The sequence below is a fragment of the Crocuta crocuta genome, unplaced genomic scaffold (assembly GCF_008692635.1).
Source record: "Crocuta crocuta isolate KB4526 unplaced genomic scaffold, BGI_CrCroc_1.0 scaffold29, whole genome shotgun sequence".
In the NCBI taxonomy this organism is placed as follows: Eukaryota; Metazoa; Chordata; class Mammalia; order Carnivora; family Hyaenidae; genus Crocuta; species Crocuta crocuta.
In genome coordinates, this window is record NW_027533280.1 from 2221816 (window position 1) to 2247280 (window position 25465).

A 25465-nucleotide genomic window follows, 5' to 3' on the forward strand; every position below is an offset into this window, starting at 1 on the left:
TAGTCTCATTTATTCCCTCTGGGTCAATGTACTGACAGCCTGTCTATCTAGTATGATCCAAATCTGGTTGCAAAGATGAGCCCTCAAATGGCTCCCACAGCACCCGCACACAGTCCAGTCCCCTCGATCTTATCAGCTTCACCTGGGCCTCAGCATTGTTTTAAGTGACACACCTTCTTTACGGAGTGATGTGGTGTGAGGAGTCTTCATCATCTCCAGAACCCAGAACCCGATGCACAGTGTACTGAAGAAGTGGAGTGTGGGGTTCTGGGAATTCTCTTATGCCCTGACTCAACAAAGGCTCATTGTGATCAGAAAGAACTTTATGGGAGTCAGCCTGAAATGCCACCAGTAAATGTGCTGCATTCATTCTGCACAGCACAGGACGTTCACAGAAAGGACTAACTTTTAAGGAACTAAGTGATCTTACATTGGGACTCTCAGGTGATGAGATGGAGAATCAAAGGGTTGTGCAGCCATAGGTGGACATGCTGAAGCCATCAAAAAAAAGTTTTAGGAAATGATCTAGGTAAATGCCTTCTTAAAAGACTGTTTATCTTCTTTTAAAATTATTGAGGGATACCTGTGTGGCTCAGTTGGTTAAGCCACCGACATTGGCTCAGGTCATGATCTCATGGTTCATGAGGTCGAACCCTGCATAGGGCTCTGCGCTGACAGCAAGGAGCTTGCTTGAGATTCAGTCTCTCTCTCTCTCTCCTTCTTTCTCTCTCTCAGTGGATAAACATTGAGTAAATAACCGTATTGGCACTCATGCTATGTGATTCCATAGACATAAATGTCCAATAAAAACAAACATTTTATTAGTGTTCATCAGAGGGTATGTAATCACTAAAATTAAATGCCCGGCCACAGTGACTTTAGTTACCAAAATGACTATTGATACACTATTTTAATAGTTCCAAAGATCTTTAATGTTTTCCCTGTTTAAACTCTTCTGAAATAATTAGTGTGGGCCCATTTTGTAGAAGGGCAAGTCAGAGGAGGTGACTCATTTTTGCTTGATTGCTGCACTAAATTATGAAGCTGTGGGAGATGACATCACCGGGACCAGGCAGAGTTCTTCCACCTGTATCACGAGGATAAGATCTCTCTTTTCTGTGAGTGATAATCTTCTCAGATGCCTCGTAAGTGTTCAGCTAAACATGTTCTATTAGCACTAATGAAACAATTGACTGTTTTACCTTTTGTAAGCAGTAAAGGAAAAGCTTGGCTAAATTAAAGTGTATAGAACTTCAGTTAATAATACCTTTCTTTCCCTGGAACCTACACTATAATTAGGCAGGTTTGGAAGATGGATAGAGGAAGCCCTATCAGTTAAATCAGTTGAAATCGTTCATCTGTTTGGCAGACCATATGGAGAGAGATTTTTAAAGCAAGTGAACACCTCTTCTCTGCCTCAGAAATACAGTTTAGATCGTGATCATCAAGTACTAACATTTAAGGAGCGTCTCCTGTTTCATTATTGTGAAAAGACAGTTCAGCATTTGGGTCACTACATCTTTTGGGTTATCAACCCATAGAGCATTAAAATCTGCAGTCAGCGTAGAAGCACCATCATCAGAAATGACCTGCTTTTTCCCCTTCTCTTTAAAGGAAAAGTGCACTGGGTAGAACTGTGGGGNGGGGGGGGAGGGGGTTGTTGTGAGATTTTATTTCCTTAAATTGTTGTCCCAGAACCATCTAGGTGGATGACAGCTTCCTAGAAGTTCACAAGTGGCATCGCTTTGGAGTTGTGAATGTTGTCAGCTGTAGGTTATGAAGTGAAGCTATCAGATGGTCCCCAGAGAGCAGTCATCCCGGATGCTGTGTGGGGACAGGAGGAGGACATAGCGCAGGAAGGGCCAAGCGGAGCCATCACAGACCCATCGGCCACTTGGCCATCTCTTTCCCTGTAGAGGCAACTTTGCTCTAAGACTTTTCTCTTTGATGCAGAAAGTGCTGAGTTGAGTCTGTACTGGCATTCTGCCCAGTGACCCCTCCCAGCCAGGAGATGAGGGTACTGGTGTGCCTGCCTCCTGGGGTGGGGCCTGCCACAGTGTGGGCATTCTGACGTTAAGTCACCCAGTGTTCTGGGAGCGCCCTGGGCCTCCAGTGAGCATGCTGGGACCATGTCATTTCAGACCGTGGAGCTTGGCCTGCACTGCACTGCCTACTTAGAGACTCTCTCAGACCATCTGAAACACAGACGTGCCCCTGCCAGCGGCGAGCCCCGACCAGTGTACAGACACCTGGTATAGTTTTTAAATAGAAGCCAAACAGAAACGCTTAAAGTAGGAGATAATCAGACTGCAGAGAAACTTGGTTAATAAATCCATCATGTAGGCCCCCAGTGACCGCAGGCTTCCCAGACAGCCACGTATCACATTCCCGTGTCTAATTGCCGATCTCTCTAATCACATCTATTACAACTTTAATGTTGGACTGCACATGCTTTCAGGAGGAAATGACTGTCAGTGTAAGGAATTGTTGATGGGCCTTGTGTTTTATGATGGATGATGGCAGAGAAGCATGGGAATGTGTAATGCATGGGAGTGGGGAGGTCCTCAAGTGCTCGTCATGATCATTTTCTGCCCGTCTTGGGGACGCTGAATTGTTGCTTCTGTAAAAACTGCCTTCCTTGGTTCTGGTAAATGAACCACAATTCCAGCAACTCAGGACTGCCCTGGAGCACGATAACTAAAACGTGTGATACAGCGTTGCTAGCGGGTAGTAAGAGATGGAGATCACTGTATGATTTTTTTCTGACAACAAACCAATAAGAAGCTTTAGGGAGTATCATAATAGAATTTTAAAAAATCATCCACAATCCACTATCTAGAGATAAATGCTTTTAGCATTTTGTTGTATATTTCTTGTGGATTTTGTCCTCACTAAAATATGCAAAGATATATATATATAATTTCTAATATACTTTTTTACTTAACCTATCCTAGAATACTTCCTTGTCAATAAGTATTATCTAAATTATCACTTTTGATAATCACATAGCTGGCATACACCTTACTAACCTCTTATCAGCAGACATTCAGATTACTTTGTGAGATGGTTATCTTGCAAAAAAGATGCTTTTTTTTGTTTCTACTGGAGTTTTCCTCTTTTTGACTTTTAGAGACATACTCATTTTAAAAAGATGTACTACCTACCCAGCTAGAGATAGGACCCAACACAACATCTCCACCCACAGTTTTCACATTCGGGTGAGTCCAAATCTAGTTCCATAACTGCTTTACCACAGTATTGCAGGGCTCATGCTCCATGTTTTACCTGAACTGTCTCGTGGTCTCCTCCCAATCCCTGAGCCCTAGAGGTGCTACTGTTCTTCTCCACATTATAGGAGGAAACAGCACAGAGAGGTTGCTGTGGCCAAGTCAGAATTGGAACCCAAGATTCTGACCCCTGTGCTTAGCACCTAACCACACCTGCTGTATTAAACACACACACACAGTTCTTTAAGATGTTTAATAAAGATTTTCTGTCACTTAAAAAAAAATAATTACACCTTTTGCTTTCAACATTTTTTTGCTTCCACTTTGTAGCGTTGTCCATTCTCTTTACCAAAATGTTTCTGGAGTGGTTGTTGAATGCTTACACACCCTTGAAATGATGTCCATTTTCTCAGTGCTCTAATTCTTGGGGATTCTCAAATAACTTAGTAGTTAATTTTCTTAAATACGTGCACAGGTAGAAATAGGTACTACAACTTAAAACTTTTTTTTTTTTTTTAAATCCATGACTGTTGTGAATTCAGAGTAATGTCAGTGTTCATTTTCAGAGACGGTACATTTCCTTTCTTAAAAGCAGGTATTTTGGATTGAGAGTTGATGGCCTAATTATCCTTGGACCTTTTTTTAGCTTTTCCTAGAGCACTTTAGATTGTTTCAAAGTAAGAAGTAGGCTTTGCTGTCCCGGAGGGTGCCTTGCTCGGCCTGACTCTTTATTCGCTGCCCTGAATGCTTCTCTCCAGTGCGCATGGAAGGTAAAGGCTGGCAGAAAATGTTTCTGTTTGCTTTTTTGTTTCTCTCTTTGGAAGTAACTAGAATTTCTTTGCTAGCTCATTTCTGTACTTAGGCAATGTTCTGGAAATACCCCACAGGCAGGACTCAGTAAACAAACAGTTTGGGAGTATGTTTATGCAACTATCATCCAGCATTTATATAAAATAAATAAAGCTAACATCTTTTGGGCACTTACTGTACCTAGACACTGTAGGTGATGGCATTTTGCTCTTAAAACAACCCTATGAGTTAGATGTTGTGATTTAGGTGACAAGATGGTGTTCAGATTTAACCCCAAACACTGACTCCTCAGGAGCTTGTCTCTTCTGGTCTTGTTGATCCCACTGTGTTAAGCAAATCTTTGGGCCTCAGTTTTTTAATCTTGAAATAAGGAGGGGTTGGAATAGCTAGCTGGTTTTGAAGGTTTCTTCCACCCTCAACATTTTGAGTCCATGAATCTGCTTGGAATACCACCTCTCTGTTAGAAATCATCTCCTCTCCTCTTACATTTGAGGTCTACACTTGCTGCCTCTGCCCCTGGCCAACCTCCATTTTGTCCGTGGCAGCCTGTGCTGTAGGACACACAGGAAGGGGCACACGATGTCCCCAGGAGAAGGCCACGTAGGCCCTCATCACAAAACACTGGGGTACCGCCATCTGCTCCGGGCCAGGTGGGTCCTGTTGAGTCACAGGCCATGCCGAGGGCTCCAGAGACCGCGTCGGGATGGACTGGAGCTGTTCTCCATGCCCGCGGTGCGAGAGAACCAAATGTGAATGGGTTATAACTTATTCATGACTAGAATCTAAAATAGCTTCTTATAACTAATTCACAGCTACCACGTGAGTGCTAGTGTGCTATTTTTTCAGAGTCTAAAATTATTACCCTATTTCCACAGGCTTTGTGAAAAGAGAAGTCTGCTTGCAATTGCCAGGAACAAAGAAATTTCCCATTTTCAAATGGTGGGACCCTTTCCGATCAAAGATACTCCATTGCTGAAATGTGGTACAGGACACTTTAAAATACTGCTCTGGCATGTCAGGAAATTATGGGATGAGGTCATGTTCAAATCAATGCTGCCGCAAGTGCTTTTTGACTAATGCAATGTAGTTCTTGTCGAGGTCTCTCAGCAATGTTAGGAAGCAGTGTAAACCTATCCAGAGCCCGTCTGTGGTGCAGGAGTTCAGATGTGAAGGAAGAATGGAATTGCATCGGGCAAGAGGGTGGGAGGTGATTTGCCAAGGGCATTCCAGATGCAGGGAACCAGGTGCGCTAAGTCCCTGTGCTGGGGGAGGGGTGCGGCAGATGGGGTGCGGGAGAGGACAGCAGAGTTGACGGTGTGGGGCGAGCCTGGAGAGGGGTGGGCCGGGCGGGCAGGGCCTCTGGGAACGGGGGGTGCTGGATCCCAGGAGCATCGCAAGGACGCAACGTGGTCAGAGCTCTCTTTGTAGTTGCAGGTGTGGGCAAGATCTGGGTGTGCACTTAGGAGGGATGTTAGGGAAAACGTATGTGTTTAAATGGGGGTTTTGGTCCCTCCTCACTGTAACAGTAGAGGCATGGCTTTTTTACCACCCCCAGCCTCATTTCTGAGTCAGCCCAGAGGCAGGGAGTGTGGCACTGGCTCTCACAGTGGCCACCTGCCTGGACCCCAAGGACCAGGACACACATGCGACTCAGTGGGTACCTTATTCTTTTTCCTCAGGCTAGCCTAGCTGCTTCATAAAGGCTCCGGCTAGGCCCAGAGTGCCCTGCCATCACCCAGTGTCCTGGGCAACTTCGCTGCTGCATCTTTCTGCCCTACTGGATGGGCAGCAGTGCCTTCTGGCCAGGGGTCAGAGCCTGTGAGTCCTGCCCTGGGGAGCAGTGGTGTGTAGGCCGCTGCGTGGCCCAGGTCTGGCGCACACGCCCTGGGCAGAGAGGGCACAGCGAGGCATCGCGCCTGTCCCCTCCCGTGTCAGAGCATTGGATGTGATGTGGGCATCCACGTGTGCGAGGAATTGAGACCTACCCCAGCCTTCAGAATTCTGACCCACAGAGCCTGAGGGCCCAGAGAGGCCATGAGGCTTGGGTGCAGCATTTCCTGATTTCTGTTTTCCCTTGTCGGTGGGATATTCCTGTTCTTCCTCAGGGGGTATTGCGAGAACAGACGACGTTAAGTGATAGGAGAGCACTTTGTGCTTGTACAACTGGAGATGGCCCATAAATAAAATTATCGTGTCATCATTTAAACATTAATGTCCTGAAAGAGAAGAAAGAACATTACTTTTGAATTAGGATGAGAATTGGACACGAGCTACTGACAGGCCATTTGTCCTCCTGCTGCCGCAGAGCAGCCGCGGTGAGGTCGGGGCCGACATCTCTCCAAGGACCTTCATTAAAAGCATGTTATCGCCAGGAGATGGTGTTAGCATCCCTCCCCACTGCGGGAGGCGGTCTTGGCCAGGCCTCCAAACCCCATGTCTATAGAATTTGGAACAGCAAGCCTTTGTCAAGCATTAATTTTCCAGACTTATACAGTGAGTAGCATATTAACAGACATTTACTACCTAATGACTTTAACATGGAAAAAAATGCACATGGGGCTTAACCTCCACATCATGGTCAAGGCAGCCTGTTCCCACCCCTCCTGGGGTTCCTCTGGCTCTGGCACATCACGGTTATGGGCCTTGCCCTCCAGCCACCACTGTGGCTGGGCCCTCGAGTGCCAGTCCCATGGCACCCCTCGTCTGCAGCTGAGGCCAGCATCTCTGAGAGGAGAGGAAGGCTGGCGTCCAGGCTGGCCTGCAGTCGGCTAAGCTGGTAACTGTGAAACTGCTGACCTCTCCTAAAAATGGGATTTTGCCTCAAGACAAAGAGCTGCAGTATAAAGAGCCCACACTTTGTAGCATATGCCCTTCTGACACACAGAGTGCAGTGTCGTGCAAGCCGTGCTCCTTGAACGTCGCCTTCCGTTACTGGTCCACACGTCATCAGGATGGGGTGAGCACCTTTCCTCAGGCAGGATGCATTATTCACGCGCAGCAGATGCCCTGCAGCTTCACTTCATCCGTGATGCTGACCCTTCTGGGGGGAGTCACGGATGCTCCTTCGTGTCTCTGACTCCTGGGTGTCTCAGAGATTCTGAATCCAACCTCGCAGGACCACCTTCTTTTCTTCCTCCAGATTAGCCGCAGCTCTCAGCTGTGTCTCCTTGGCCTAACCGGGATGCCTTGGTAGCTTCATTCTTGCCATTTACTGAAAGGATTAGGTCAGGGCCGTGATTACACGTCACAAGAGCTAAGGATAAGACATTTAAATCACTTTCTATTAAGCTACAGTGACTCTCTGCCCTCGGGAAGTCAGTGATGTTGTTATCCTTTTGAGCTGATAGAAAATAATTTAGTAGCTTGGATACCATTTGGAGACGTGACTCGATTCCTAGGGCCTGAGGGGGCCTGCAGTGTTGGTGTGTGTCCAGTGCAGAAGAGGAGGGCACCCGTCAGGTGAAGTGCCACCTGTCCCCCACCACCACTGTCAGTGTCCCGGGCAGGGCAGCCACAGCTCCCTTGCCGGCTCAGCACGTCACATACTCATATCTTCCTGCTTACCTGGCGTGTCTTCCTCCCGAGACTGCCCATGGCAATGGGAGCTTCAAGGGCATGGTCTTACTTCTGCGCTTGCCCCATTGAACTAGTGAATTACAGAGCTCATATAATTCAAAGCTGCTGATTCACCAAGGCAATTAGAATGTGAATGGGCACATCTCGATGCTGGACAAAACCAGTTTGAAATTTTAGTGTTTCCCATTTTCTTGGAGCAAGACATGCCTGTGAAGTTAGCATCTAAGCAGGAAGCCCTTGGAATCAAAGGCTGCTCAGCCTGAAGGCTCCACCGGTGCCACCCCTCCTCGATGGAGTGGCACGTGGGGTCCCGCGTACCAGGCTCCCAGCACACTGGATGGATTGCCCAGTGGGCGCCCATGGGCAAGAGCCCTGCCAAGGGGGGAAGACTGTGCACCTGGCACAGTTATCACTGTTGTCACACTAGGCCCGCAGGTTCTGGATCAACTTGAAGTTGCTCTTTGTCTTCGTTGGCAAGCCCCGAAAATACAGGCGCTTTTTCCAGTTGCTGCCGGCATCTCCCACATCCACAGCTGACCCTGTAGCCAGGGCTGCACTGCGCCCCCCGCCTGCCCAGAGAGTCCTTTTGTTCCTCTGTGTCCGGCTCCCTTCCCCCTTCCCCCTTGACCTTCCCTTTGTTGGGCTCGCCTGTCACGCGATTTCCTTCTTAACTTCCCTCTGGAGCGAAGCCAGTGGCCAGGGGAAATGGCGGGAAGCTTTTCCATGTGGTGAAGACATGGGTCTTGAGCTCCAGTCATGAGCTTTTCTTAGCTCCAGAGCTGGAGTGTAAATATGGCACTGGCCTTACAAGTCAGTGAGTGGTGTCACCCAATGTGGCAACAGTGCCTGGGTGTGTGGTCTTCTCCAGAGCCGCCCATCCACATACTGGAAGCCATCTGAAAAGTGGCGTCTCCTCTGGGAGGGACTTTGGCAAAGCAAATGAGGAAACTGCTCTGAGGCTCTGTGTTTACAAGAATAATTTATAAGTAAATTACCCGCCTTTGGTCCTTTGCATTTTTCAGTGCTGCGTGAGGCGTCTTAAATTTCTTTGGTAGCTTTTCCAGAAAAACTGATTGACTTCACCATGTTTATCCAGTTACAGCAAAGGCGGAGAATCGTAGGCCCCGTGTGAGCAGCTGACGATTGAGGACTGAAACCACCACGGGCAGGGAGGCAGGGTATGGGGACAGACTCCAGGTTCCCACAGTCGCCACATGGCCCTTTTCCCAAAGAAAGACCCAGGGTTCCTCTCAGTTCTGTGAAATCCAAAGTCTTCCACCAGAATTCTCGCCACCTCTTCTTCCTGCACCTCGCTTTGGCCAGCACTCAATGCCATTTTGAGGAAATGTTCCCCCCAGTACCCAGGTGCCCAGTTTCCCGTGAGGCAGCTGTGGGTGCCTAGCTCATCAGGGAAATCTTTGACAATCTGGCAGTTCTGGTCACAGTCTGCAGAAGTATAGGTGGCGTGTGGAAAGGCCAGGATTTGGAGTCCGGGAGCCCGGGGTCTGATGCCCACCCTCACGCTGCCCACAGGGCCCCAGTGCCAAGGAGGGGAGTCAGCAGGCAGCGTCCTCTTCCAGCCTATCACCCACGACCGCCGTTGTCAGGGACAGCCGCCAGTGTCTGTGTCTCCCGCAGGTCACCTGGATGTCAGCATGGCGGCCACAAACCTGGAGAACCAGCTGCACAGCGCCCAGAAGAACCTCCTCTTCCTGCAGCGGGAGCACGCCAGCACCCTCAAGGGGCTGCACGCCGAGATCAGGCGGCTGCAGCAGCACTGCACGGGTATGGGCCCCCCACCCCCACGGCAGGGCAGCGCGGGGCCTGGGACCGGCACTGGCTCGCACGGTGGCTGCTTGGACGCTGTGCCGGGCTCGCCCGGTGGCTGCTTGGACGCTGTGCCGGGCTCGCCCGGGACAGAGTGAGGAGGGGGCTCCGCTCCACTCTGCCAGGGGCCATTCCAGTACCTTAGCTCATCCTCGTTGCCTAATCGACACGCACAAAGCCATTTCTCAGCACTCTGAGGACTTAGAAGATCAAAATGCAGTGGTTAGAACTGGCAGTGCATTTTGGAACCAATCACCAAAACAAAACATACAGAGCAAGCTGCTTGCGGCTGCTGGTGTGTGTTTTAGGGAAGGTGGGTGTCCTCTGAGTGCTAGGAAGGACAGTGGCCGCTGGTGGTTTCTGCCATCTCACGCGTGCCCGATGCTGCCCAATCCTGCTATGTCTGGGCAGGACGCACGGCCTGATCACAGAAGTAGGTTCTGCATTTTCAGAGCTAATGAAGGATTCTAGATTTACTGTAACCATACAAAATTAATGTACATGCTTTCCATTTTAGATTTAACATATGAGCTGACCCTCAAAAGTTCGGACCAGACAGGTAAGGACCTCCTCCCCGAAAGTTAATGACCATATTACTTCCTGTTGTGGCACATGTTGGTGCCATTTGTTTTCACTACCTACACATGGAGAAGAAAATACATTTGCTAGGAAGAGTTGCACATGTGACCAGAGCTTTCTAAGAAAAGATGGGAAGGAGGTTTGAACTCTGCAGCATTCTGAGGGGCTGTCTGTGCAGGAGTGGTTTTATTTTCTTTATTTTCTTTTGTTATTTGGAATGTCTATTATATGCTTTTCCTGATCTTCTGATTTTTCTTTAGTGAATATGTGTTCCTTCTATCATCAAGAGATGTAATTTAATTTATGTAATTTAAAGAGAGCCAGAAGAGGAGCAGGGTCCCATCCCTTCTGTCCCTTGAGCCTCATACAGGACTTGGCACAGAGTGGGTGCTCCCTAAACACTACCTGAATGAGCTACCAAATTACTAGCTAGTTCCCAGAGGATCATGAATGTCTTTCTGTAGACTACAGTCCCAGAAATGCTGCCCCTCAACCAGAATCATCCAGGACCCCAAAGAGATCCACCTGATGGCAGCTGAGATGGAGGAGATAGAACTGGGGTCTCTGTGGCCGATGGCAAATAGCCTGCTCCCCAGAACGGAGTGGGGGTTTAGTGCAGAATCCACACTTGAGTCAAGACACCTTTTTTTTTTTTGAGAGAGAGAGAGAGTGCATGAGTGTGGAAGAGGAGCAGAAGGAAAGAGAGAGAATCTCCATGCTCAGTGCAGAGCGGGGCTCGATTCCACGACCCTGGGATCATGGACTCAGCTGAAATCACCAGTCGGACACTCGGGACTGAGCCACCCAGGCGCCGCAAGTTGCCTTTTTCTAAATAGGTTTCACAGTGGCAGTTATTATTCATGAGCACATCCAAGCCCTTGTAACAGATACTTTCCATGGATCTCAGTGCGTCACCAAGCGTGGACTTGCGGTTCATGACACTCAGGTTACGGTCGCCTAAGTATGCCTCTCAGGGACCAAGATGGCCTTTTGTCTGTTTGGCAGAGGAGGGACCTGGGGACCAGAGCCCACCCTTCAGACCTCGCTGCAGAGGCAGGACACCAGGCTCCTCATCCCCTGAAGGCCTGGACCAGAATCTGGGCCTCTGGGGATTCGGGAGAGCAGGAGGGCCTGCACCCCTGCTGTCAGGTCACAGCACTCGTGTCCTCGCCTCCTGCCGCCTCCTGGCCAGACTGATCTGAAGAAACAGGATTCTTGCCCCGAACCCTCTCTGCTTCCAGGAGGATGGAGCTCATATGTCCAGTCCCTACTGCCCTGGGCCCTAGATAGTGCCCCAGGGTCCTCGGGCCTAGGTCCCCAGGCCACTCACCCACCCTTGTCGGCAGCAGCGGCTCAGGGTGACGGTTGGCCCGGGGATGTCTCCTGTGGAGGCGGTGGGACAGCTCTCAGCTGGTCCTGGTCAGGGCCTCTCCTCTCCCCAGGGCTGGAAATCACTGCTTTAGTGGATGTGGAACTTGCTCGGTCTAGGGCCACAGGGTGAGGCCACGGGCTCCTGCCCTGGAGGTTCTGATTCCGAGGGTCAGGGAGGGACCTGAGAATCTGCTCAAAAATGCCACAGTGAGGGGCACCTGGTTGGCTCAGTAGGTAGAGCAGATGACGACCTCAGGGTTGAGTTCGAGCCCCACGTTGGGTGTAGAACTTAAAAATTTTTTTTAAAATCCTAAAAAGACAAAGTGCCGCGGTAACCGAGTGCTCAGGCAGTGGGAGGAGGCCTGCTGCAGACGATGTGGCCTCCGCAGGGAGGGATGGGCGCTCCTGGAGGGACCTGCGTGCGGCCGGGACGCGCGTGCAGAGCTCCCTGCAGAAGAGTGGGAGGCAGTAGGTCAGGAGGTGCTGCTCCCTGCGAACAGAGGTCACCTGAGAGCAGCTCTCTGGGGTCTCAGGGAGGCAGGGGCAGGCATTGGAAGGAGCTCCTGAAAGGTCGGTGCCCGCCAGTGTCAGTCCAGCCCTGGATCGGGGTCTGCGCTCGGCTCGTGTCCCCACGTGAGAGGCGCCCCCAGACGCTGGCTCCCATCCTGCACTGGCCGGAGAGTCCCTGAGCACCTGGTTGAGGGCAGGCCGGGGGCCAAGGTGGAGCCAAAGCACAGGCATGGGGGACCCCGCCCTCTGAGACACGATGAGAGAGGGGACCCGTGTGGCAGGAAGGGGCAGCCTCTCCTCTGCAGCTTCAGGGTTCTGTGCTTAGACGCGGAAAGGTCTACGTTTGTTTCACGACGGGGCTGGTGTTGAGTAAATGCCACCTGAGCAGATGGCTGCATCGGCTCACAGTTTATTCCTGTTTGCCGAGGTCTGAAACCCAGAGGTTGCGCGCTGTGACTTGGGCATTGTTGAACGTAGGAGGCTTGCTTTTGTGTGAGGAGCCAGAGAACTGCGAGCTGGAAGGAATTCAGAGGGCATGCGACCCCTGCGTTGGTGGGGGGAGGGCACCGCAGTGGGGCAGGGTGGAGTGTGGGAGCACCGTGCTCCCGCCCGAGCCCCCAGCGGTGAGACCAGCCTGGACAGGCCTCCTGCCTCTGCTCTGGGGGTGGGGAGTGGGGTGAGGGGAGGGTTCTTAATCCTGTCCCTCGGCTCATTCCTAGGAGATGGATCTTCTAGAAGCAGTGAGCTACAGAGAAGATGCGAAGAGCTGGAAGCCCAGCTGAAGCTCAAGGAAGACGAGAACAAGGAGCTGCTCCAGGAGCTGGAGCAGAAGAACGCCATGATCCTGGTGCTGGAGAACACCATCAAGGAGCGGGAGAAGAAGTACCTGGAGGAGCTGAAGCTCAAGAGCCACAAGCTGAACATGCTGTCCGGCGAGCTCGAGCAGCGCGCCGGCACCATCGCCTACCTGACCTCGCAGCTGCACGCTGCCAAGAGGAAGCTTGTGAGCTCCAGTGGGACGTCGGACGGCAGCCCGTCCGGGAGCCCCGTGCTGGCCGGCTACAAGCCCGCCCCCCCCAAGGACAAGCTGCCTGAAACGCCCCGCCGCCGAATGAAAAAGAGCCTTTCGGCCCCCCTGCACCCCGAATTTGAAGAGGTCTACAGATTCGGGGCTGAGAGCCGGAAACTACTCTTGCGGGAACCGGTGGACGCCATGCCCGACCCCACCCCATTCCTGCTGGCCAGGGAGTCGGCCGAGGTCCACCTCGTCAAGGAGCGGCCCCTGGTCATCCCCCCCATCGCCTCCGACCGCGGCTCCAGCGAGCGGCACAGCCCGGCGCGCGAGAAGCAGCACAAAGCCCACGTGGGGGTGGCCCACCGTATCCACCACGCCGCCCCGCCGCAGGCCCCGCCCGAGGTGGAGACGCTGGCGGTGGACCAGGTGAATGGAGGCAAGGTCGTGAGGAAGCACTCAGGGACGGACAGAACTGTGTGAAGCCTGCCCCGGGCGCCCCTTCACCCCCGGCTGTCGACGCACTGTGATCACTACTCGGAAAAACTCAGCCACGTCGTTCCCCCGACCCCACCCCCGGTCCCCATGCATGCCAAATTTGTTTTCAGACACATCAACAGATTGATGCTCCTGCTCCTTATGCCCTCGTTCCGACGCCAGAGTACGATCGTGTCCCTGCTGCAGAACACCTATCAACCAACTGCTGTTGCCATGCCTGTGTGCCGGACCGCTCGCTTCTCCCCCTGCGCCATGCAGCTTCCGTGCTCGTGGACAAAGCACAGGCCACAGGCTGCATCGCTGCTCGACGTTAATGAAACCAGATAGTCACACGCCTAATTATGCAGTCGGAGCAACACGTGCCCACCGGCCTTGACCCTCGCTCCAGTTTCCAGGGAGGCCCTGCTCCCTCCTGGAGACCCTATAACCTCCAACAAGCCTCTCCCAGGGCGGCCCCGATAGCAGAGCAGCTGTATGTGTCTATCAATCAATCACAGGAACTCAATAAGATGACGTTCTTCCTCATATCACCACAACCTGAATGTGTGTTCATATTCTTTTTGTTAGCCTTCCCCAAAGTGTTCAAGATCCCAACAAACTTTATTTTCTAAACCTGCCTCCTTCTGTTTTGTGTCTTTTATTAAACCACCTGAGGGAGGAGCTGGGGGAGGGGGTACTGGAGGAGGGGGAGAAACAGGCCCCCCAGTAACTACTGCATTCTCACCCTGTGTTGTGTTCTTTTCCCAGGGCTCGGGCCCCAGGGGTGGGCAGCTTTACTTCTGGAAAGAGGAGTCCCTGTTACCCAGCCCTGCCCAGCACTGCCCCCGAGGATGTTCTGTGCCCATGGCCAGCCCTCGCCCCCTGCCCTGCTGTTGCTCCTCCTCTGCAAAGCAAAGCTGCTTCGCGCCTCCAGCAGGCCTTGCCAGGCTCCGCGCTCGCCCCAGGATGCCCAGGGGCCAGTTCTGGCTGTAGTAAGCCTGTACACCCCATGCAGATCTGGCCAGGGTGCAGGTACGAGCTCATGCAGGAATTAATTAAACCCTGAGCTCAGGGTCCTCACCCCCCACCCAGCAGGCCAGAGAGTTCTGGAATGGGGAGGGGTGGCAGTGGGCGACTGTGGCCATCTCTGCTCCAGGGTGGCATCGTCAGCCCGGACCCATGCCCAGCAGGCTGCTCCTGCCAGAGAGGCATCTACTGAGACCTGGATTGTCAACAGCACACTCTGGACATTTTCCATTAGAATTCTCACTCGTGCCAGTGGCGTGTGGGGCACTTCTGCCTGATCACACATCTCCTCTGAGAAGGGAAAGAAAACACATTTCAAAATGCTCTCCAGTATTTACTTTTCAAAGACACAGAATCCTTAAATTGCTTAAAAAAACAAAACCGTCAGCTTAATTTACATGGAAAGAGATTAAAACAGCTGGTTTCCAGTGAAAGGAATCTCAGTGTCAGTCCAGCTCCAAAGGCCCCACGAGCTGACAGCGGATGGAGCCCATGGTGCAGGTCCCTTCACCCAAAGGGTTAATCGGAATTCAGGGTGAGGCACACCCCCTGCAGCACCCAGTGAGAAATGTGCTTCGTGCTGAAGAGATCAGCTTCAAACACCAGGCCAACTCCCATGGCATTCCTTCTCATGGAGGTGGTGTAGACCGGTGTCCGGAAGGTGTTCTGCAAGAGAGAGGCATGTGAGGCGCTCCCACGGGCGGCAGCAGTGCACAGCCCAGGAAGCAGGCAGCTCCGTCTAGGTGCTGACAGTGCGGTGCACCTCCTGCCAGGCCTGGCCTGGGCTTTGCAGGGTCACCCTCCCACCCCCGCTAACTGCGGAGATACACTCTTCCGACGGGCATCCGGGCCGGGCAAGGTGGGGGGCACCTACTGTCCACACCAGACCTAAGTATTATTCAGGCCTGCAGTGCCCGCAGGTCAAAGGAAGGGAGGAGCCTCTGAAGCTCATCTGGACCACAGCTATGAACCTGAAGCCGTGCCCCCGGGGGAGTCTCTGCTTACACACGTTTGCATGCGTGTGTCTTCCCCGGGGGGTGGCTCCACGCTGTTGCCCTATCAGGGTGTCCCCCACCCACGAAAGGCTAAGTACCTGGGTCTTATAAGGTAAGACTGTTTGAACGGCTCCTCCCACCCCACGTGTGCCCCCACCAGGGGGAGGGACAGGAAAGGGAGAGCCAGGAACAGGCATCAGCCTCCCACCTGCAGTTTGAGGCGATGGGCTTCGATGGGGATGATCTTCAGAATTGGCAGGTCGACCACCAGCACCTTGGGTTTGCTCTTGATAAGACATCCTTTTTCTACATCCCAGTCGGCGCCTTCGAGATACAGTCCTGAAACAAAGCATCCTGGACGCCCCAGGAAGAGCCCAGGGTTGGTGCGGAGGCACCGGCTACCCTGCAGCACACACACAGAGGCGACTCCCTCGCTCTCCGTCCCCAGACACACCCCAGGCCTTTGTCCAAATAGAGGTGGGCATCCTTTCTTCCCTTTTCAGAATGAACAGCCCAGCCGGGATACCGTAGACACTATGAGCCTCCCTCACGGCCTTGACAAAGGGGACGAGGTAGGGTCACCTCCCCCTGCAGTCTGGCTTCAGGGCACACAGACCTAGACTGTTTGGGTCCCCAGATTATAAAGACAGAAGCACCACAGTAGCCCCCCCAAACCCCCTGGGCCAGAGGTAGTGGGGAGCAGGCCCAAGCCTGGCTGAGAAAATGGGCCTGGGGAGCAAAACATGGCAGACGTGCACAGTGGCAGAGGAGAGGACGGTCCTTGGCCCAGAGAGTTCCTCTGAGACTTCAGTGAGCCCCATCCCTAAGCTCACTCAACAGGGCTTTTGGGGCTCGTGGGTACATGTCCTCTGTGGTGGCACCACCCTGGGAAATGGCAGCATCAGTCACCAGTGTCACAGGACTGACACTGTAATTTCATGGGTCAAACCTAGTCCGACCTGCCCTCTGGCTCCCATGTCCCTGGCCCCTCAAGGTTTCCAGGGAAGCCCTCTGGTGATCTAGTTCTTTGAACCACCAAATTGTGACCCAGGAACCCACTTGCCCCAAACAAACAGGGTGAGTGTGGTTCCTGTCTCTCCTGACATCAACCCCGGGTCTCAGTATTGGAACTGGGAGAGTAACACATACATCGACCCTCAGCAAGGTCAAGACACTGACAGTGCACACACAGCCAGTATTCACAGCAGCCTCACTTTCAAACACAGCCTGGCCTGTTTCAGCCCATGCCACGCTTGTTCCTCTGAATCAGGGACGGCTCGGGGGAGGGAGACTTCCTAGCACACTGACCGTACCTTGTCCTGCCCGCTCGTTCACTTCTTCTGCATCTTGGAACTTGGTCACTTGCGTGAACAAGGTGGAGCGGTCCAGTGGCCAGCCGTTCCTCCGGCAGGTGGCCTGTACCAGGGCCGTGAGGTAGGATTCTGGGATGTGCAGCCCCGAGAGCCACATCACACTGGGCTCCCCCTCAGTGACCTGGAAGGCAGGGGGCAAGCTGGATAAAAGGCACAGTTTGCCTTCGCAGCAAAAAGACAGTGTTGGGACAGTTGGCAACCTATCTGGGAAAACAAGCTGAACCACCTTGTCCAGAAAGAATGAAGATTTAAAGAATAAAAGTACCAGGTCAACTCTCTAATGAACGTCGTCGTGATCTCGAGCTGGGAATGCAAAACCCAGAGGCCATGTAAGAACAGACTAAGATACTTGACTAAAAATGTAAGACTTTCTTATGGAAAACCTGCCACAGGCAAGATCAAGAGATGCTGACAAGCTGGGGGAAACACTCGCAACACCGGTAGACAAAGAGCCCATCTCCCGGATATACAAAGAGCTCTAAAAGATCAATTTAAAAAGACAGAGAACTTGATAAAAATCAAATCAACACACGAAAAGACTATTCACATAAAAAGAAACATGAAAGAGCTATCCGTGTGTAAGACCCACGCGGCCTCACTGTAATTGAAGAAATGCACATCCAAACATACGATCATTTACCTGTCAGGTAGAAAAGATCCAAAATATTAAGAACACACATGGTGCGGCAAGAGGAGGAAATAATCATGTTCACTCGCTGTGGTTTCCATTTCTCTAGAAGTCGATGTGACAAGAGCTGTTAGAATGTAAAATGCACACCGGGGCGCCTGGGTGGCACAGTTGGTTAAGCGTCTGACTTCAGCTCAGGTCACAACCTCACGGTTCATGAGTTCGAGCCCCCTGTTGGGCTGTGCCTCCCTCTCTCTCAAAAATGAATATACATCAAAAATAAATAAAAAGAATCTAAAATGCACACACTGGGACCCAAGACTTCTCCCGTGGGAACCTACCCGTGAAATATACTTACGTGCGCATCCAAAGGTACGTGTGCCAGAATGTTGTATTCGCAAAATAGAGGGGAAAAAACCCAAGGGGAACCACCCAAATGTCCAACAGGGAAAGGACATGGAATATCTGCAAAAAGGAGTCCCCTTAACAGAATAAGGTGGACCTAAATGCACTTGGATGATGGCCGAGAGGGACTCTGAGATGGACAAATCAGGCTGTGCATAATCGGCTTCAAAGTCTTAAAAACAAAAAGACAAGGAAAAAAAGATACGGGTACACTTGTAGAGTCAGAGGGCATTTCTAGAGCACCCAATCACCTGCGAACAGAAGGTACCACAGGGGGGCCACAGGAGGTGGTTGGGCAGGGAAGGTCCAGGCTGGGCCTTGAACAGATGCATGGACTGTCTCTCTCTCACTTACCCACAACGTGTACTGGCTGAACCGCCGCAGGAAGTAGAGCATCCAGTTTCCAAGGGACTTTAATGTGTCAGGGGCCAGCTTTCTCCAGATATTAGGGATTTGCCCGAGGAAAAGAGACCTGGCTACGTCATCTAACTCGCTGCTCATTCCAACTTCTCCAGCCAAGGCCTGTTCGCAGAACCGAGAGTGGTCAGGCAAGACTATGGGAAAGCCGGGTACTGCATGGAGGCAGAGGTCTGCACATGGGGAGTGTGCTCACCCTCTGAAGTTCAACCAGAGACTTGGACATCCGTATGACAAGCTTGTTGAAGCGCTCCAGCTCCTGCAGAAGCACCACCGAAGTCGGGGAGATTCCCACCCCAAGGTGCTTCCTGACCTGGTCCAAGTCAAAGATTTTGGGCATCTTGTTTTCTATGTCCTTGGCAACGTGGCCAATGTAATCATCTCGGCTGATGCCGCTGCCAGATTCCCCTAAAACCAGGACACTTTTTAGGAAGAGGAAGGAATCTGAGGGTTAGGACTGGGGCATCCCGAGCCTTCTGGTTCTTGGAAAGGCATCAGCAACACAGAAACCACAAGAACCCAACAGACCTTTGTGCCAACAACACCCTTCTACCCTAACAACACCAGTTCAGTCCCCACAGCCGACTCTACCTGTCTGAGGCTGCAGCTCCAGCAGGTGAGTCCACATGTCTCGAGCCGCCTGAGTGTAATATCCAATCTCAGCATTGGAATGAAGACCAAACACTTCAGGTGTGTTGGCCAGTGGGAGGGCTTCAATGGCTTCTAAAACCAGGACAGAGATGACACCACCCTCAATTTCTAAGGGTGCACGGCCTCCACATCCCCAGATATGCAAGACTAATTTCCACTGCTTAGTGGGTGACATGTTTCCAAATAAAAATTCTATACTGCCATACCCAATCCAGCTCTATGTTGATTTCTTATGCACATGGATCAGTGAGCTTCCTGGGGCCCACTCTGCCCTTCGAGGAGGAATCTGTTGTCATTCCAGAACAGGAAAATCTAAACTAACTCCCATCAGCACTGAGGCTATAAAGAACTTGCTGGGCCCCCTAAAAAATGTAATGGTGCATGCCCACCAGCCAAGGATCCCCCCAGGAGAGGGGCCAGAAGAGCATCAAGCCAACGATAGAAAACAGAGCAGCTGAAATGTACGGTCCATCTCCTTTAGAAAAAACTTTAAACATACAATTTGATGCCTGAGAAATCTTACCAACAAATTTTTCCTTCACATCACCGGCGGGGATTTTATAGTCCACCTCCTTATTCCGGAAGAAGTGGAATGGCTGGAAAGTGTCAAAAATGAAGTCTCCCAGGTACTCGTCCATGTAGATGGTCAGAATCCGCCGATCGAAGCTGTCGATGGCCCGTCCTCCGTACATGACCTGAGTGACAGGGAGCAAGAGCTGGCCAGGAACCCAGGACCCACCTGAGACCTGACATGCCCTCTGGGGGGGACTCCTGCTGGCCGGGCTGCTGCATGGCTCAACCGTGTTGATCACATGCCTTTGGCCCACTGTGCACAAGAGGCTTGTGCAACTTTGTGGAATGCCGGAAGCCAGTGTGCCATTTGCAAAATCCCCAAAACCTAGTGAAGAGAGCACAAAACAGCAAAGCATTTGGGAACTGGTGGTGTCCCTGTGTGAGCACACGCAGGCCACAGGGGAGGCGTTTCACAAGGCCTGTCTAAAGTCATGGTCTCCAAGGCAGACCTTCACACCTACTGACCAGGAGCAAGGCTATGCCGATATGGCGAGGCAGGGAACTGCCAACCCCCCAGAGAACATGGCCCCCAGCGTGATGAATCCAGAACCTCCATGTCGATAGAGTCTACTTAGAAGAAAGACAATCGGGTGATGAGCCAGTAGAATTCCACAGAGACCCAGGGCCCTCAGCTGACGTGCAGCGGAAGCAAGAGGGGGTCACCAGGGCCTCAGAGGTCACACATAAGGGCACTAGGCCACAGCCCAGCTCTAGCCCCGGGGGGTGGGGGGGTAGCCCACGATGGGCCCCCAAGATGCTCCTACCTCTCCAATCAGGTACTTGAGGCTGCCCCACGGGATCCTAGGGTCATGTTGCTGGAAGGCTTTTGTTAAGTATGTGTTCAGAATCTCCATGCAGACCTTAAAAGACAAGGGACAGGCATGGTTATCCTCCAACCCACAGACTCACTCTCGTTCTGACCTTCTCCTGAAGTGTGGGCAGAATACCACGGCTGCCCTCAACTTGGAGGAAGGGTGGAGGTGACACAGCCGGCTGAGGAGGAAGTTTCTCAGGAGAAGCAGCAGCCACTGTGTCCTAACCTGGAAGTCAGACTCATTGAAGTCATAGTACACGTTCCACCCGATCTTCCCGAACTTTCTCCTCTCCAGCACCACCGCGTGGAAGAACGCCAGCACGTAGACCAGGGATTTGAAAGCAGGGTGTGGACACTGCTCCAGCATGTCAGGAGAGATCTTGAAGTAAGTCGCTCTCATGTTGAGTTTCAGCCCGTTGGGTGGCTCTGTAACAACCTGTCAAAGAGAAGACAAGTCGTGACGGCAACTGCAGACCCATGAGTCCCTTTGAAGAGGGTGCAAAAAGTAGACATCTTGGCTTTCCCTCCATCCCTGTGTGGTCATCTCTCCTGTTCCCCAGACAGCAAAAGTCTCTTGTTAAGGACCCGGGCAAAGAAGGCAAGGGACTAGGTGCTGTTCTGACTCCTGCTCATCAGGTGACCCGGAGAAGCTAAAGAAGCCCGTGGGAGCTTCAGATGCAAAATGGATGTTATCAAGTTTTCCCTCCACCTGCCCCAAGTGACAGATGACAAAATCTTCCCAAACATAACTTGTCTGGGGAGTAAGTTAAATGGGGCGTGTACTAGAGAAATGCAGCTGTGGGAGGGCCTATCACTGGAGAGACAAAGAAGGTTTAATAAATGGGAAGTCCAGGAAAACGAACCTAGATATTATTTTGGATACATGTGGAAGGAAGTGGTAAAGACAGGCCTGAGAGTTGTAACTATCACCCAGGATGGGACAGTGCTTATCTCTGAAGAGAGGGAAAGGTGGAAAGGGTGGCCGTGGAGGTCCAGCTATGTGTTAGGTTTACTTCCAAGCACGCACTCTCGTGCACGCCCAGCGGAATGATAGTGATCTGAGGAACAGGTATGTGGGGGCAGGGTGTCTCTCCCAAAGCCAAACCTTCAAGGACTTCTGCAGAATGCCGATGGGGAAGCCCTGGGTGGGGTCTGTGGTGAGCCACAGGCGGAAGTCTGGGTGGGGCTTGGTGATCCTCTCCAGAGACTTCTCCAGGTCTTTCAGCCAGCGGACCAGGAGATGGCAGTTCTGCAGCATCAGCCACTGCCCGCGAGCCACCGCCGTCTCCAGCAGCTGCAGGGCCAACTGTACCGACGAGGAGAGAGGGGAGGGGTTGGTGTCCCAGAGCCACGCTGAGCCCGTGCTCTCCCAGAGACCTGCTCTGAGCCCCTAGGATGATGGCCCACGCCAGCAGAAGCCACAAAGAAGACAGTGACCTGGAACCACAGAGGCTGCCCTCAAAGAACCCATCTTTGAGGGTCCCTCGGGGCCGCCTGAGCTGCATGGCACATCCCAGCATGTTGCAGCCGCCGGCCCCCCTCAGCCCCGAGAGCTCCAGGTTCTCGGAGACCAGCCCTGCGGCCGTGCCATGGGGGTCAGTGACCACCCTGATCTGAAATAGGGATGTCCGGAGACTGAAAGGGGACAACTGTGTGTGAACCGACTTTGGAAACAACCAAGGAGCACAGCAGCCAGCAGTGCCTGGCGGGGACAGCGTGCCCGTCCCAGGGGACATCGCTGCCCGCCTGCCGCTCGGGGCACAGGAACTGCGCCCAGGCCCGGGCCCTCACCCAGATTTAGAGCTTGTTCCTTCCAACAAGTAATTACCTTTTCTTGACCTTGACCCATGGCAAGGAATTTGAGGCGGTTTCCTCCAAAACCACTGCGCTCGGCTAATTTCATAAGGTCACTGGCCGGGTCGGAGCCGGGGCTGAGGATGAACACAATGGGCGAGTTCGGAGTGCTCTGCTCGAAGATGGCGTCGAAGCTGATCATCGGGGGCTGCACGTACCTGGCGAAGGGAGCAAAGCGGGCACTCTCGCAGAGGACGGCCCCGGCGTGCTCGCCTCGCCGCCTCCAGAACCTTCTGGTGGTTCTTCTGGTATAGTTCTGACCAGGTTGCAGTCCCGTGTTTATGCGCATGTCACACGAGAGGGGGCACTCCCGGGTGACGCGGGCCCTGCTGTGTCCCCTAGCGCAGCCAGGCACATCCACGGCCGCACCGCCTGACGGCCAGGCCTTGCAGGCGGACGCCCCTCAGCACACAGCCAGAGGCCCCATGCCAGCAACTCCACAGGCGTGTCCTGAATGGCCCACTTCTCAAGATTTTTGAAAATTAGTTATCAACACATCAGGCTGGAGAGATTTCATGTAGAAATCCAAATTTCTAGCTTCTTTCAAAGAGTCAGAGGATCCAGCCACTCTGGCCCCCCCCTCGTCAGCTGGTGTCAGTCCAGCTAAGGGGCAGCTGCCCCTGTGAACCAGGACGTGACCTCTCCGGGCTGCCACAGTCCCCACCCAGCCTCGCTCACTCATTTGCATCACCTGCCGGCCACGAAGGCACATTCGGGTTTGCAGCCCCAAGGTATCTGCCTGGCTTCGGTTCTAGAGCTGTGCTGTCCACTATGGAAACCATTCGGCCCGCGTGGCTACTGGGCACTTGAAGTGTGGCTGGTCTAAACTGAGATGTATGTGCCATAAGGCTAAATTCACCCAGGATTTTGAAGACTTAATACCAAAAACAAAAATTTCATGTAAAATATCTTGGTAATATTTGCATTGATCACATGTTGAAAGGATAATATTTTAATGTATCGAGTTAAATAAAACGGCATTAAAATTACCTTCATCTGTGTTTTTGAATGTGGCCCCTAGAAAACTTCACGCATGTGGCTCACCTGGTATTTCTCCCGAACAGAGTGGAGCGAGGGTGACCATGGAATAGGGCTCCGTGACAGGGTGGTGGTGGTTCCCTCAGAAGCTGGCCCATCACTGCCGTGAGTTCAGGCTGGGGGGGCGCGGGGGGTGACCCCGCAGAAGGGCCAAGCAAACACAACGCACTTACTTTTCTCCCATGGTTAGAGTCACATAGTCAGTCACCGCCCGGTACACCCGATCCACACGGAAGCAGCGCAAAATAAGCAACTTCTGGAAAGGGGTGATGCTGTCATCGTAACCCAAGGGGAATGGAAACTGCTCGAGGGAGTCCAGGTCATACCACTGGGGAGAGGAGCAAAAAAACATGCACGGTGACATCAACTCAGAAGCCATAGAGGCCTGCACTCTTCTATGAAGGGCCCAAAGGTCACAGTAAAGGAATGAAATCTTTAGAAGTATGAGCCTCCAGGTCAGTTCTAGTCAGCTCTGCTGTTTTCCACCTCCCGCCCCCAAACTAAAAACTTCAGGAAGGGAGGGACTGAATCTTTTTTGCTGTTGAGTCCTTAGGTAGGTCCTTAGGTAGTCCATGGTAGGTGCCTATTTCTCAGATGGATGGACGGACAGACGGATGGTTCTCACATGACACTAGCTGAACTAGAGAAAGGAGAATTCCATCAAGCGCAGTGGAGGGTGAGGACTACCCTCTGAATGAGTCACTCAAAGGAGGATCATCTAGCTCACAAAGAGGCTACGGTTTAAGTCTCAAGATGACTGACACAGAGGGAAGGGAAGGAGGAAAGAGAGAACGTGATCTCACCTCCTGCCAGACAGCTGGATGTTTCTCAACATCATTAGGAAGATTCCCGAAGGAGTCTGAGAACATTTCTGATAAAAGCATGATATCTTCCCATCCCTGGTCGGACAGCCAAGCGCAGGGCTTCTTCCGTTGGCTTTTCTCTAGGGAAATGTTTCCTGGTCACAGCAGAGGAAGAGAAGTAAGCGGCCGGCAGTAACGTGCTGGGAAGAGCGAGCAGCTCAGCACTTTGACTCCTGCTCCGGGGAAAAAGTCACATCTCCAGCGGGGACTGGACAAGGGAGGAGGCGTACCTAGGCTGGCCTCGTCACCACCCGGGACCCCAGCCGGGCAGCTCAGTGTGGCTGCCAGGCTCAGGGCAGCCTGTGGGCAGAGTGGCTGCTCCAGCTCCAACGAGAACCATCTCTGAGGCTGGAATATTCAGTAAAGCGGGGATGTTGGAAGCCAAGTTCCAAGGAGAATTTTTGTTATTATCACGGTTTGTGTTAATGAACTTAGATACGTGCGTGGGCAACGTGGGCTAAGGGAGTTGGGAAGAATGAAAAAGGGGACACGTTCATCACCTTTTAAGAAGAAATCTAATTCTTCCTGTGGGACTCTGCCTTCCGCTTGCTCTATCTTGATCGTCATATTGAAAGAAAAGAGTAACTTGTGTCTCTCAAACAGCCCTGGAGGGAAACACCAGAGGGTAAAGTAAATTTGCTTTAAAAAAGGAATTTGTTATGCACAATGGTCTTGAATGTAAGAGAAATGAAAGAGGCAGGAGCAGCGTGCTTGTATCCAGCCCTCTGGCTGCCTGAGTGTAGACGCTTTGGGTCTGCTCACATGTGGCGCCCAAGGGCCGGCTGTGGTTGATGCTCGCCTCTGCGCATGCGCAATGCCCCTGTCTGCGACGGCACCTGCCACACCCACCTGGGACGCTCAGGGCAATCTGGGACCATATGATGGAAGTCCAGAGCCACCTTCTCCGTGGAAAACCGGTCGTGCCTAAGTTCTCATCTGTTATAGTCTAGAAGATTGGTTAGCAAGCTTCCTATAAAAGGCCAGGTAGGAAGGATTTTCAACTTTCCAGGCTAGACGGTCTGTGCAATAACGACCCGTCTCCCATTGCGGCAGGAGAGCGGTCACAGACCACAGGGACACAAACCGGTACGGCCGTGTGCCAACAGCACATTATTCACAAAAGCGGGCAGTGGGCCAGATCTGGCTTGCTGGTCACGGTTTTCCAACCCTCCACTGCGGAGCAAGCACATTCCGTCAACAGATTCTTTACTCTTGGTAGGGGGCTGCTAAATATTAAAGTTCTTCTTTCTTGTAAACTCAGAAGAAATGCGTTCTTGGGGGAAAACCTGTCTAAGTCAACATTTGGGATGTAAATTCTACTCTTCTAGGTGCTGCAAGCGCTGGCTACCTGTAGGAACAATAGCCCTCAACCCTTTTCCTGCCCAGCTGGTATGGGCTGAGTCGTGTGCCCCCCCCCCCCCCCAATTCCATACTTTCAT

General features: G+C 52.3%; 2 protein-coding genes across 2 annotated transcripts in view; one reads left to right on the plus strand and one right to left on the minus strand.

The window, feature by feature from the left end:
• The first annotated feature begins 334 nt into the window (after positions 1–334).
• Positions 335–14027, plus strand: CCDC92 (coiled-coil domain containing 92). Its single transcript, XM_077748041.1, has 4 exons — positions 335–529; positions 9252–9398; positions 9958–9999; positions 12620–14027. The coding sequence occupies exons 2-4, from the start codon at positions 9269–9271 to the stop codon at positions 13393–13395; spliced, it is 948 nt and encodes a 315-aa protein (XP_077604167.1). The 5' UTR covers positions 335–529; positions 9252–9268; the 3' UTR covers positions 13396–14027.
• Positions 14028–14736: 709 nt separating this feature from the next.
• Positions 14737–25465, minus strand: part of DNAH10 (dynein axonemal heavy chain 10) — a 144433-nt gene continuing 133704 nt past the window's right edge. The window contains exons 66-79 of the mRNA XM_077747983.1: positions 24527–24631; positions 23967–24121; positions 23337–23491; positions 22100–22283; positions 21377–21577; positions 20498–20707; positions 20222–20317; positions 19408–19579; positions 18825–18956; positions 18430–18641; positions 18171–18338; positions 16724–16904; positions 15619–15764; positions 14737–15081 (exon numbers count right to left, since the gene is read on the minus strand). Coding sequence (XP_077604109.1) covers positions 14935–15081; positions 15619–15764; positions 16724–16904; positions 18171–18338; positions 18430–18641; positions 18825–18956; positions 19408–19579; positions 20222–20317; positions 20498–20707; positions 21377–21577; positions 22100–22283; positions 23337–23491; positions 23967–24121; positions 24527–24631 — 2264 coding nt within the window. The 3' untranslated portion in view covers positions 14737–14934. The remainder of the gene's footprint in view (positions 15082–15618; positions 15765–16723; positions 16905–18170; positions 18339–18429; positions 18642–18824; positions 18957–19407; positions 19580–20221; positions 20318–20497; positions 20708–21376; positions 21578–22099; positions 22284–23336; positions 23492–23966; positions 24122–24526; positions 24632–25465) is intronic.

Excerpts from the sequence above, each read along its gene's own strand:
- CCDC92 (XM_077748041.1), top strand. The coding sequence starts at position 9,269 with ATGGCGGCCACAAACCTGGAGAACCAGCTGCACAGCGCCCAGAAGAAC. Across the intron at positions 9,399-9,957 it reads GCTGCAGCAGCACTGCACGG|ATTTAACATATGAGCTGACC; the intron begins GTATGGGCCCCC and ends TTTCCATTTTAG. Across the intron at positions 10,000-12,619 it reads CAAAAGTTCGGACCAGACAG|GAGATGGATCTTCTAGAAGC; the intron begins GTAAGGACCTCC and ends GCTCATTCCTAG.